This window comes from Erpetoichthys calabaricus, chromosome 16 (genome assembly GCF_900747795.2).
Source record: "Erpetoichthys calabaricus chromosome 16, fErpCal1.3, whole genome shotgun sequence".
NCBI lineage: Eukaryota > Metazoa > Chordata > Cladistia > Polypteriformes > Polypteridae > Erpetoichthys > Erpetoichthys calabaricus.
The window spans coordinates 97,615,485-97,629,186 of NC_041409.2; the positions used below are offsets into that span (position 1 = coordinate 97,615,485).

Sequence of the window (13,702 nt, forward strand, 5' to 3'; positions counted from 1 at the left end):
TGTCCTGAAGTTTCTTCTGTCATGCTATGCAAGGCGCTATATGACTTGAACGTACCCTCTGGTGGATGATGCTCCTCACAATCACCAGTCAACCCTTTGGAGGGTCACTTTAACATACTATGAGTTCATTGAAGGCTGGCAGTTTTGCTCTTTGGCCTTCTGCCTCTGTGTCCACTTGGTGCTCCTCCATTGCTGTTCACTCAAATTTCATTTTAGACCACATGTTACATTATGGTTTTCTCTGTGTCTGCTGCTTCCCCTCCTTTGGAGTGGAGTACACGAAAGGTGCTATATGACCCCCAAAAAGTTCCAGTGGACAGCACAAGAAGCCCATAGCCTGAGTGGTCACCACGATCTCACTGATCTCTTTGTCCATTGCAGGATTTCAGAGCTGCAGCCCTCCGGAGCCCCGAGGACGCAAACATCTTTCATGCCGTCGGAGTTTGCCACCACAGGTACGTCGTCTTATTTCATATAGTGCCTTTCAAAATGAGGTGCTGTTGTGCCATCACAGCGCAGTGATAGAAATGCTGCTGCTGGTGGCCATCGGAGAGTTCCACCCATTGTGCATCTTCACAATGACCGGTTCAGATTGCCAAATGAATGGCACTTAGGGCGCCCATCCTCCAGGTGCCACCGCAGGTACGGATCTCGGCACATTAACTGCAACTCCGTCTTGGCCTTGCTGACCTCACGTCCTCATATATGCTATGCAGTGTTGTGCCCCCTTCAGCAACAGTGACAGAAATGCTGCCGGTGGTGGGCATCAGAGAGTTCAGATGTCCACCACGTGTGTCTTCACAATGATAGGTTTGGGTTGCAAAATGACTGGCACTTGTGGGGGCTGTCCAGCAGGTGGCGGTGTTGGGATGCACAAAGGCGGATGAAGACCCCATTCTTGAATGGGAAATAAAATGGGGGTATAGACTGACAGCTAAAGACCTCTCTGACTGCTCATCTCAACTGAGGACATTGTGTCCAGTGCTGTGGGGTCTCCTTGACCCTGAACTGGACAGAAAATGGATGGATCCGTTAACAATTGACCACACTTGGATATAGTGCCTTTCTGGAGTGAAATACCCTTCTGGGGTGTTTTATAATTAGATGAATATGAAACAACAGCAATGTAGAAAGGCGCTATATAAGGCAAAGGGTGTTTTATAATTAGAGGAATATGAAACAACAGCAATGTAGAAAGGCGCTATATAAGGCAAAGTATTGGTGTATGTTAGCTGAGCTGTTAACCCCGTCCTGTCTGCAGCAATATGGAGAGGCACTATATAATACCAGATATTGGTGTATGTTTGCCTGGTTGTTAACCCCTTCCTGCCCCACTCTGCATATTTAATTACAGATGAAGCACAGGCGCATTCCGGGATCTGCTCAGGGACACACTGAGGGTTGAACCGGCGACCGAGGGGTATAAAGTCCTGATCCTTAATGTCAATTAGCTGTCTACAGCTACATACAAAGTGTTGGTGAATGTTGCCTGGCTGTTAACCCCAATCTGCAGTGATATAAAAAGGCGCTATATAAGGCAAAAGTATTTTTGTGTGTTAGCTCAGCTGTTAACCCCATCCTGACTGCAGCAATGTAAAAAGGTGCTATATAACAAAAATGGTGGATGCTGCTTGGCTGTTAATCCTGTTCTGTTTGAAGGAATGGAGAAAGGCACTCTATAAGACAAAGTGTTAATGTGTATTGCTGTGGCTGTTAATTCCATTCTCTCTGTAGAAAGGTAGAAAGGCACTATATAATGCAAATTGATGGTGGACGTTACTTGGTTGTCAGGCCCACTCTGTCTGCAGTAGTTTACAAAGGCGCTATATAAAGTAAAGTATGTTTGTGTGTTAGCTCAGCTGTTAACCCCATCCTGACTGCAGAAATGTTAAAAGGCGCTATATAACACAAAATATCAGTGTATGTTTGCTTGGCTGTTAACCCCTTCCTGTCCCACTCTCCATTTTTAATTACAAAGCACAGGCACCTTACATGATCTGCTCAGGGACACACTGATAGTTGAACCGGCGACCGAGGGGTACAAAGTCCTGAGCCTTGTTGTTAATTAGATGTGGGTGGGGGAGTCATGGCGGCTCTTTTGCTCACTTTCTACAGGCTTCTGCTTTACTTGCTGACCTCACCAGTTTGATCTGTGACTGTATATAGTGCCTTTAGGAGGGCACCACACTGTTTTGAGAGTCATTGCTGCCAGTAGCCTTTGACCCACTTGTCCCGGATGGCATCCTGGGTCACAAGGAGGTGGGCGAGAAGCTTCGAGACTTGACACTGTCTCTCTGTCCCCATCTTCAGGATTGGGGCTCTGGAGGACGCAGTCAAGGCCTTCTGCCAAGCGGTTCGCCGAGATCGTTTCTTCCTCGACGCCTACGTGGGACGCGGTAATGTATACATGGACTTTGGCCACCAGGAGGCGACCAAGGCGGCTCAGAAGGATTTTCTTCAGGCCCTGCACCTCAATCCGTTGTGTTCCAAAGCGAGAATAAACCTGGGCTACAATCTGCAGGTAAGGAGTGTGGGATGCATTATAGCGCCCTGCACTGTGAGATTTGAACTCTTTCCAATGGTATCGAATGCATTTTAATTCTTTTTTTGAGGCCTGAGGAGATCCACCAGGGGGCGGTATGGAGGGGAGAGACCCCCTGCTTGTCATTTACGTATTTTGGTGGACTCCTTCATCCAGTTGAAGCTCCGCTAGATGAGCTGACCGACTGACTTTCTAAATCCGCTTCTAGCTGGTTTGGGTCACGGGAGGCGGAGCCTGTTTTGTTTTCTTGGGTTCAGGGTGTGTGTGTGTGTGTGTAAACCAGACCAAGACATCAGACATCAAATCATAACGTGTGACGTGCGACTGGATGTCACATTTCAAAGTGGATGGGTGTGGCTAGTCTGTCCCTCTCGATTGTCACCATAAAGTGTCCATCTACACCTTCGATACGACTAATGACAGTCATGATCCCACTTCTAATGGCCACACCTCCTCTTTTGGGGATTTTGGGACCACTAAGTGGTATCCCTTTTCTCTTCCTTTGAATGGTTAGGGGGGCCTTGAAGGCAGTGCGTATTGTTGCTAGGCAACAGTTACTGGGGCAACTATGGCTCATTTTGTGCCCCTCCCTGGGTCTCCACTCCGGACTGCGTCAGTGTATACGGGTTGCCGTGGTGACCTTTGTGACAGTTTCCTTTCCCTTTTCGTCCATCAAGTAATGGCCGTTCCCCCAACACCTCTGCTTAGAATACATTGCAACATGTTACATTCCTTTGGTGTTGCTCAATAATTCCACAAGGGGGAGCTCTTAATGACAAAACATATTTAAGACTTTCGAACAGCCACGCCTTGCCATGGACACATCACACTGACCAGACTATTGCTGTCTTCATAAGGTTTGTGGAAAGTTCCAGAAGGCCTGGCAGCAGTTCACCGTTGCCGCGGACTTGGAGCCCATCTGCTCTGCAGCTTACGAGGGGAGAGCCATCGTGAACCTTCAAATGGGTGACACCTATGCGGCGTTCCTGGACATCACCACAGCCCTAAAGGTAGGTGCTCAGAAGCACCCCCCTGCTGCTCACTGTGGATAGAGCTACAGCCCCCTTGAATAGGGGGGGACAGCGGTGGTAAGCCACTGAGGGGCAGTAGGGGGCTGTCCCACATATATGGGGGGAGGAGTGTAAAAGGAAGACCTCCGCTATTTCTTAAAGAACTCACCATCCCACCCAAGACAACACACAATTAGGGTCTTTCACCAAGAAATATGAAGGGTCTGCATGATATGCATATGGATATGCAGTTCACAGGCTGCAGTGTTAAATGGGGGCCACTAGGAGGCAACCTGTCCTTTTATGACTGAAAGATGACCCACCACCTGAGACTGGACCCTCAGTGAGTGGGAAGCCAGGCCCCCCAGTGGCCCGCAATGGCTAAAGTGTTCAACAGCATAACCCACATTTTCTGGTTCAGTCCTCCCAAAATTTTTACTTGCTGGAGCCCACTTTAGGCAGCACCCTGCACCGGGCCCACCCTGGACTGGTCACTTGTCCTTCAGTGGGCACATTTGCATGCAGACCACTTTAGCCTCTCTGGTTAAATTCACATGCATGTCTCTGGAGTTTGATTGTTAAAAATGTGGACACAGGGAGAAAATGAAAACTCCATAGTGGCACCGACCCGACCAGAACAACTGAACCCGAGTCTGGGGGTCTGCAAGGCAGCAGTGCTAACCACTGGACTAAGAAACAATTCTGCTCGGTTTCTGTGGTTTGTGAAGCTCCCCTGCCAGTGGCTCACAGTAGAAAGGTGCCCAACAACCTTCTACTGGCAGCACTTCCGTGTATGGTGGAAAAAATAGGGCCCTGTCAAGGCGCCCACTGGTTGTGGCCACGGACCCCAGCAGGTAAGTTTAGTGCCCATGCTCATGAAACTGTGGCCCCACTGCCCTCTGTTGGTCCGGTGGAGAAACTGTCCTGAAAATCCTCTCTCCCCCTGGGCATCCCAACCGGGTAAGCGCCCCTGCCGTGATGTAGAAAGGCACCATATAATGCAGATTATTGGTGTATATTGATTGGCTGTTAATGCAGCAATGTAGAAAGGTGCTATATAATACAAAGTGGTGTTTATTTTGGGGGGGGGGGGGATTGGCTGTTAACCCCATCCTGTCTGCAGCAATGAAGAAAGGCACTATATTAACACAAAGTGTTGTTTTTTGTTTCCTTAGCTGTTAATCCCATCCTGTCTGCAGCTATGTAAGAAGGCGCTATATAATATAAAATGGTGGACTGGGCTGCTTGGCTGTTAGCCGCACTCTGCAGCAATTTTGAAAGGCACTAATAGAAAATGTTAATGGACAGTGCTTCGCTGTTACTGCTGCAATGAAAGTTGCTATTTAAATAAAATGAATTATTATTATTATTAACTAGCTGTCCCCCGCGGCTCCTCCCACATAGTAGTGAAAAAGGACAAACTTTAAAAACCAATAAGAAAATTAATAAAAATGAAATTCTGGCCAAGCAGAAGGTTTGGTACACTCATCGTCAAACGTTGCCACCGTATCTGATCGTGTTCAGCTCTGATGGGAGCGTCCCCCGCGTGGGGAGATGAGCACGTGGCTGTGATATCTGTGCCAATCAGCAGCTACCCTCTAAAACACACCTAGCTCTGATCTCTCTCTCTCTCTCAAAAACGTCAAGCGTTACTCCTTAACAATCAGCACGTGAGTGAGGAGGGCCCCGCCCCTCTCCCCAGTCCTGAGGCCCCGCCCCGCTACCCTCGGCCCGCAGCCTCTTTCGGATTCGCGCAAAAAAATCGGCGCCGCCAGCGAACTGTTACACTTAGCGTGATGTGAGAAGTCGCAAAATCAACCGGAATGTTCGAGCAAATTACAGAAAAAAACCGATCTAAATCCGTTAAGTAGTTCTCACGTGAAAAGCGGACAGATATACAGACAGACAGACGTTGGATTTTATATATATAAATGTTGAAAGGCACTATATATTTGGTGTTCATTGCTTGGCTGTTAATACAGCAATGAAAGGCGCTATATAAATAAAATGTATTATTAATGTAGAAAGGCAGAACAGTATATAATATAAAATGTTAATATACTTTGCTTGGCTGTTAATGAGGCAATGTAGAAAGGCGCTATAAAATATAAAGTGTTGGTTTTTGTTTGCTCCGCAGTTAACCCCATCCTGTCTGTCTATACAGAAAGGCGCTATATAATATAGTTGATGATGTATGTTTGTTTGGCTGTTAACCCCATCCTGTCTGCAGCAATGTAGAAAAGCACTATATAATAGAAGATGTTGCTGTACATTGCTTGGCTGTTCATGCAGTAGTGTAGAAAGGCGCTATATAACACAACGTGTTGGCATATGTTTACTGGGCTGTTAACCCCTTGTCCTGTCTGCAACAACGAGGAAATGCGTCATATAATACAAAATGCCGATGTGTGTTGCTGGGCTGTTAACCCCATTGCATCTACAGAAAGGCGCTATATAATATAATTGACGTTGTATATTTGCATGACTATTAACCTCATTCAACCTGTAGCAATTTTGAAAGGCACTATATAATACAAAAGGCTGGTGTACATTACTGTTAACGCAGTAATGTAGAAAGGCGCTATATAAGACAATGTGTTTATTTGCTTGGCTGTTAACCCCATCCTGCCTGCAGCTCATGTAATCTTCTGATCAGACTAGAGAGGACGTTTGCTTTGACCCCTAAGCTGACAGCCCATTAGCTGTTAAAACTGGCTTGGAGATGGGGGTGGCACAGTGCCTTACAGCCCGGACCATCATGGCTTTGTGGTGAAACAGACCTGGCATGGGTAGGAGGGGGTCATGAGCTTCATGCTACTGAAGTGCTTACCAGAATCGACTCTACACTGGGATGACACATGTCCAGTCCAGTGGCCAGCAGGTTCGGTGGGCATTGGAGTTGGGGGAGTCACTATAGAGTCTTAAGCTTTTTCGTTTCAGGGTGAAATCAGCTGGTCACCTTGCCCACTTTGGCACACCACTCCCCCACATTCATCTGCTTTCTCTTGTGATTCACAGTACGACGCCGCACGTGATCAGCTGCTCACAAACCGAGGGGTCATCAACCAGTTCATGGGCGACATCGTGGGCGCCATGAGAGACTACCAGCAGGCCATTCGGCTGAACCCTCGGAATGCCCTCGCCCACTTCAACGCCGCCAATCTCTACTTCCACAGCAGGCAGTTTCAGCAGGTGAGACCCGCCCACTCCTTCCTGACTCCTCATTGGCTGCTTGTCTTGTAGTGAGTCCGTCTGATTGGTGACAGACTGAGGGCAGCAGGTGTGTGAGGGGGGCCACTGGGGTGAGTGATGGTGTAGTGTGTATGACAGCACATTCTTTACCATACAAGTCATAACAATATCGGGATGAAGAGGTCAACAGAAAATTAAATTAGAAAATGGAGACACCTTAGAATCACAGCAGCGGCGATGTACCACGGACCCCCTGACCAAACTGAGGTAACGATCAGTAGGACGATTTATTGATTGAGTAACCAAATGGAACAAACGGACGAGAATTGTTGGGCTTTGAACTGTGTGGAATTTTATTTTTAGTTCCGTTGTTATTGTTTTATGTGAGAGAAATGCGCTTAATGGAAATAAAAATGGTGGGCCGTGTTTTGTTAAGTGGCCTTTGTTACTTGTCTGTGTGTGGCTCTGCAGTCATTACGGTCTCGATCCTCTTCCCGGGTCCCCACATGGCACTAATTTTCTTTTTTGAGTCATCAGATTAAAATGTTTTAAAGCCCCCAGTTTTGGAGAAATGTGAAACGCAGGGGGAAAAAAAAGTCTGAATTAGCAGAAGTCGGCCGAATTCTTGGGTATTCATAAGAAATACGCACTGTGAGGGGTGGCACGCTGGGACTGGCATCCCGGCCAGAGCTGAGCTGAGATATTTACCCGACCGGGATGCCAGAATTACCCGGAGTTGAAGGGCAGGGGAAGGCAAAGCATTTGGGCAATTATCGAAGTTTAGTGACACAGAGGAAAGACAAAGCAGAGTAGTGACATCTGCTGAGTATCAAGCAAATGGCAGAGGCTGAAGCTGCAAGGAAGATCACCATAACGTGCGAGATAACGAATGCAAGAATGACAGAGATGGAGAAATACGAGCAGGCAGATGTCCTCGTGTTTCTCTACCCTTTAATAATTTTGTTTATTTGTGTATCAATGAAAAGACCACCACCGGGTCTCATTTTTAAGAAACGGAAGGAAGGGGATGTCACTGGGTGGGCATTTGTAACATTTTTGGCGCTCATTTTCTTTTCTCTTTTTCCTTCCTTCCTTTGCCTTAGGCTTGCGAGTACTACACCAAGGCGGTCCACCTCGATCCCCACAACGACTGTGCCTTTCTAAACCGCGCCATCACTCGCTCTTTACTCAGGGATATTCGCGGAGCCATGGAGGATTTCCAAGAAGCACTGAGGCTCAGCCCGTTCTCCGCTCCTGCTTACTTCAACCGAGCAAATTTATACATTTCCTTAAAAAAATTTAAGCAAGCTGAGCAGGACCTCTCTCAGGGTAAGAAACGGTGGGAGGTGCGGTTGGGGGGTTTATTGGGTTGGTGCCAGGTCACCGGTGTAACACATGGGATTGGGTCACGTATGATTTGCGGGGGACGGTTTTCATTGTGACACGTGCCATTTGATTCTCCAGCTACTCTCCAGACTCTTTTGTCACTTCGTCGCAGCCCCAAATTCTGCTTGAAATTCAACAGATGGACAGATGAATCATGGCACCCTTACATTCCTGTTGTAGGTTTTAGTGTAGCGCTGGGCATGCTGGGAGATGTGGCCATCAGTGCGTCCTGTCACCTCTCTTATGATGTCACATCATATCAGGATGTGCCACCAGTCACAAGTTTTTTTTGTTAGATCTGAAAGGGTCACCTCTGTTCAAACGAGGACATCTGATGGTTGCTAGGAGACACTGCAGATGACCCCACCCAGCTCAAGCCGGCTCCTCTTATTTCTATTTCCTGTTTGTGACACCACTCACAGGGCTGCACTGAGGTCACATGGGAGACAGTCCAGAGCCATTCATTCCACCTGGCACTCCCACTCTGCAGGTCAGGTTGGGGGGGCAGGCACTGGTACAGAGCATAGCCGCACCCCCCTCATGACGAAACCGCTCGGGAGCCTGGTTGGCATGCGGTCAAGTCCCACCCTCTGGAAATGACCCTCTATCTGCTGCAGTCAGGTGTTACGTGGATGTCCCCTTGTCCTGGTCCAGCCACTCAGGTCCTCAACAATGAGGATCATCCTCGGGTAATCGTGCCACATGGCTGTAGTGCTGTAACTGACACTCCCTCACAATGCAGGTCATGTGCCTCATTCGGGACTCCGTGAGCAACACAAAGTCACACCAGCGGGACCCAAGGATTCTCTGAAGAGACACAGATGAAGGAGTCCAGTCTCAGGTCACTGGATGGCGTCCATGACTCACAAACAGGGGGCACCAGGACTCTAAAGACTTGGAACTTCGTCCTTTTGCAGAGATATCAGGAGAGCCACACACCCCTTTCCAGTGACCTAGCACTGTGGCACTTTGTAAACAATGGCACAAGATGGCACTGCCACATTGGCATTGTTACTGTGTGGGCACAGTAAAGTAAAATGCCTGTCTATACAGCAGGCCTGACCTGATGATGTAGCACCCCTTAATGTCTCTCACTGTAAATAGTGTATGGAGTAGTTCTGAAGGGTGGATATAGCGCCCCCCAAACTCCTCCTGCTGTAACTGCACTGTTGGCCTGTCCTGAGCTGGGGATAGAAGAGAACGCTTTACATAAAACTCTTTCTTGAAATGTTCATATAGCGCCCCCTAACTTTTAATACTGTAAATGCTCTATTGAATAGGACTGAACTGATGCTATGGTGCTCCTGTCACTGCCAGTCTTTCTTTACTACTGATATGGCGCCTCCTAACTACTGTCATTATATATCTACTCTAACTGTAAATGCTGCACGGAGCAACGCTTAACAGTTTATATAGCGCCCCTAACTCCTCTTACTGTAGATTCTGTCAATCAGGCCTGAACTGATGGCCCCAATCTTTTCCTAATGAACTGTTGTTATAGCGCCCCCTAACTTTTAATACTGTAAATGTTCTATCGAATAGGACTGAACCGATGCTATGGTGCTCCCTAACACTTGTCACTGGCAGTCTTTTTCTTCATTACTGACATGGCGCCCCCTAACTACTGCCACTGTAAATGCCCACTCTATTGACCAGGCCGGAGCTGATGGTATAGCCCACCCCAGCAACTCTGACTGCAGACGCTTATGGAGCACCGCTAAACAGTTTATATACTGTAGCTCCTCTATCAATCAGGCCTGAACTGATAGCCCCAATCTTTTGCTTCCAAATTGTTGTTATAGCGCCCCCTAACTTTTCCCACTGGAAATGCTGTATGGAATGCTTCAGAACTGTTGATTAATAGTATAGCGCCCCCTAACTTCTCTCACTGGACATCCTCTATTGATAAGTTCTGAACTTTTGATAAAGTGCCCCCAATGTCGCTCAAGGTAAATTCTCTATCGATCACACCCAGACTGTTAATATAGCGTCCCACATCTTCTCTCAGAATAAACTCTCAATTAGCCAGCTGTAGATATAGCGCCCTCTAACTGCTAAGTGCTGTTAATATAGTGCCCCACGGTAAAATGTTTTGCTGAGGAGACCTGAAATGATGATATAGCGCCTTCCAGCTACTCTAACTGCATATACAATATGGAGACTTATGAAACTATGACTAGAGCGCTCTCTACCCTCTCTCACTATCACCCCTAAATTGTCAATACAGCACCCCCTAGCTTCTTTACTGGTAACTTCTCCTCCTAACCTTGTGAAGGGTAAATTTCATACAAACGTTAGGAAGTTTTTCTTTACGCAAAGAACGACAGAAACTTGGAATAAGCGACCAAGTAGTGTGGTAGACAGTAAGACTTTAGGGACTTTCAAAACTCGACTTGATGTCATTTTAAAAGAATTAAGTGGACAGGACTGGCAAGCTTTGTTGGGCTGAATGGCCTGCTCTCATCTGGAATGTTCTAATGTTCTAACCTCTTTACTGGTCATTTCTCTATTGATCAGATCTGAACTGTCAACACAGCGCCCCCTAACAAATCTCACAGCAGCTCCTCTTTTGTTCAGTCCTGAACGGTTGATGCACTGGAGCGCCCCCTAGCTTCTCTGATGATAAACTGTCCATTGATCCGACCTGAACTGTCGCTATGGCAGTAAATTCAGGAGTGGACTTGTTGATATGGCGCCCCCTACCTCACTATAAATGCTCCACTGACCAGACCTGGACTGGTGGTGCGGCTCCTTCCAGCCATCTGAACTGCAAATCCTATAGGGAGCATTTATGAACGTTTACTATTGTGCCCTGTGGGATCCCCTCAAAGTTGCTGGATGTCATGGCCGGCCTGTACACTCATACTGTGAGTGCTGTGCAGAGTGGAAGCAGAACCTCTGCATTTTTCCCCAGTTGATTCTGGGGTCTGTCAGGGGTCTGTTCTGCTCCCACTCTGTTCAATGCTGGCATGGACTGGGTGTTGGGCAGGGTGGTGGGGTCTAGCGGCTGTGGGGCGTCTGTTGGCGAAGAAAGATTCACTGATCTTGACTTGGCTGACGATGCTGTGATGAGGGGTCTCGACAAACTGAGTGAGGAGTCTGAGTGTCTGATCTTGTGAGGGTCCTGATAAAAACGAAGAGCGAGGCCTTTAATGACTTCCTGGGCACGGCCATCAGCAGTGTGTCTGTCTGCGGAGAGAGTGTCAACCTCGTCATTGAGAGGTTTACTTACCTCGGCAGTGACATTCATGTGACTCTGGTGACTCTTCATATGAAGTCAGTAGACGGATTGGGAGAGCATGGGGGGGGGTCATGAGGTCACTGGAAAGGGGTGTGTGGTGGTCCTGATATCTCAGGAAAATGATGAAGGTCCAAGTCTTTAGAGTCCTGGTGCTCCCTGTTTGTGAGTCATGGACACCATCCAGTGACCCGAGTTGAAGACTGGACTCCTTCATGTGTCTCTTTAGAGGGTCCTTGGGTCCCAGTGGTGTGACTTTGTGTTGCTCATGGAGTCATGAATGAGGCACATGACCTGCATGGTGAGGGAGTGTCAGTTACGGCACTACAGCCATATGGCGCCATTACCCGAGGGTGATCCGGCTCCTTGTTGAGGACCAGGCCAAGGGGACACCCATGTAACACCTCGCTGCAGCAGATAGAGGGTCATGTCTGGGGGGTGGGACTGGACTGAGGGGTTGCCAACTGGGATCCCGAGTCGTTTCGTCGTGTGGTGGGTGCAGCGACGTGTTGTACCAGTGCATGCCCCCCAACCTGACCTGACTTGCTCTTGAGCCTCACTCCTTGGCTCTCGCTGTGCGTGTTTTGTTTTTTATTTTGTATTCTTCTGACCCAAAGCAGACTCTAATGGACGTGACCCTAATGGATGGCATGTTGTCTCTTTGTCTTCTCCAGCACTCGTCCTGCAGCCCGATGACGCCCTGCTGTATAAACTCCGGGCTGACGTCAGAGGTCACCTTGGCTTGACGGAGCTCGCCGTCCTGGACTACAAGCAGGCCCTATGGCTTGAAGAAGAAGAAGAAGAGGGGCCACCTCACGTAGGAATGGCCAGCCGATGATGACCCCCCTCCACTTCCTGCACCATGTGGTGCCACTCTCTAATTCATTGAGGGGACACTTGGGTGTTGACAGGTGCTTCTCCAAACGTTCAATTACCTTTCAGCATGGCGTGGTGACCTCGATGTGACCCTGAGGGGTGTATGTGTGACCCCGAGGGTGACGCTGCTCTCAGCCAGGCAGGCATCACCAAGTGGGTGACGGCACTTTGATCTTTTCTAATATGTGTTCAAATTCAGTGTATGTTTATTTATTCATTTGTTGTTTTTGGTTCAGCAAATGCGATTGCATCCCATAATGTCACACAACAAATAAAGACAAAGCTGGCACAAGGCTGTGTGGCGAGTTCCCGTCTGGGTGTTTAGGTGCAGCCCCTCGCCTACACGTTGAGCCCCCCGTCTGTGTTTTGACTGTTTTTCTTCTCCTTTCAAGCGCCTTACCTACACAGCTGATCATGCCCCCCCACTCTGTCAGCAGGCGGCCCATCTCTCTCTCTCTCTTGTCACCATCATCTGATGTTACCATAGCAACTGCTGTTACATTTTGTATAGCGCCTTTTTGGGTGACTGGCCCACTTAAAAGCCATGATGGCTGTAATGATACTAAGTAATGTGGGGTGGGCTTTACACTGATTGACAGAAAGCCCCCCACTGCTCCCAAACACCACCCCCCTGCCACCTGGGGGGTCGGCTGCCCCACTACACTGAGGATTTCATTCAAGTGCCTAAAGTTAAGATAAAAACAGAAAATGGACCTTGAAAATGCCCCGAAGGCTGGCACGGTGCAGCTCAGTGCCCACGTCACTCAGTGCCAGTGTGTGTTTTGCGTGTTCTTCGCCATGTTCACGTGCTTTAGGCTGACTAGCTAGTCATGTGTCACTGTGTCTGCATCCCCGCTGTTTTTGTTCCTGCCTTGCACCCGGTGCAGTAATCGCGACCCTGGGGCTTCTTGTGTCTGTGCCATCTGATGGCAGCAACCTGAATGCTGCCAGTCTATGTGATCAAACAGGAGTGGTCAGCCCACACACTGTACACTGCCCACACTTCTCAGAGTGGCCTTCTGCCCCACTGCACTCACTTTACAAGAAGGGTCGTGGGGGGGGCTAAAACTACAGGGTCCATTAAACAAGACTACCCTTGGGTGGGTGGCACATAAGGGAAGTGCACTCCTCATCCCCCGAATGTAGGACTAGCACCCCCCTCCCCTGAGACTTGTCTCCCACTCTGCAAGCCTCTCTCAAAGTGAACAGCAGGTCAGGTGCCACTGGGCGGGGCATTAAATTAAGGGTGGAGTTTACCTGACAGCAACACTCCGGAAGCTTCTTCTCTTTAATACTGCAATTCACGGACTGTCTCTTCTGAGCGGATGATCTCTGCGGCTGGGGTAAAGAAAAAAAAATTCAAATTAAAAAAAAATAAAATGAAATAAAAAACTATAAGCCACCTGTCAAGTTTAGGGTGTGCGGAGTTGGCACATTTTTGGGCATGGTGCCATTGGT

At 48.3% G+C, this 13,702-nt stretch overlaps 1 protein-coding gene across 1 annotated transcript in view; it reads left to right on the plus strand.

The window, feature by feature from the left end:
- The window catches only part of ttc6 (tetratricopeptide repeat domain 6), a 66,897-nt gene extending 54,523 nt beyond the window's left edge, over positions 1 to 12,374 (plus strand). Inside the window, exons 28-33 of the mRNA XM_028821427.2 lie at positions 382 to 455; positions 2,311 to 2,521; positions 3,400 to 3,552; positions 6,571 to 6,744; positions 7,848 to 8,073; positions 12,043 to 12,374. Of these exons, the coding sequence (XP_028677260.2) occupies positions 382 to 455; positions 2,311 to 2,521; positions 3,400 to 3,552; positions 6,571 to 6,744; positions 7,848 to 8,073; positions 12,043 to 12,206 (1,002 nt within the window). The 3' untranslated portion in view covers positions 12,207 to 12,374. The remainder of the gene's footprint in view (positions 1 to 381; positions 456 to 2,310; positions 2,522 to 3,399; positions 3,553 to 6,570; positions 6,745 to 7,847; positions 8,074 to 12,042) is intronic.
- The last annotated feature ends 1,328 nt before the right edge of the window (positions 12,375 to 13,702 follow it).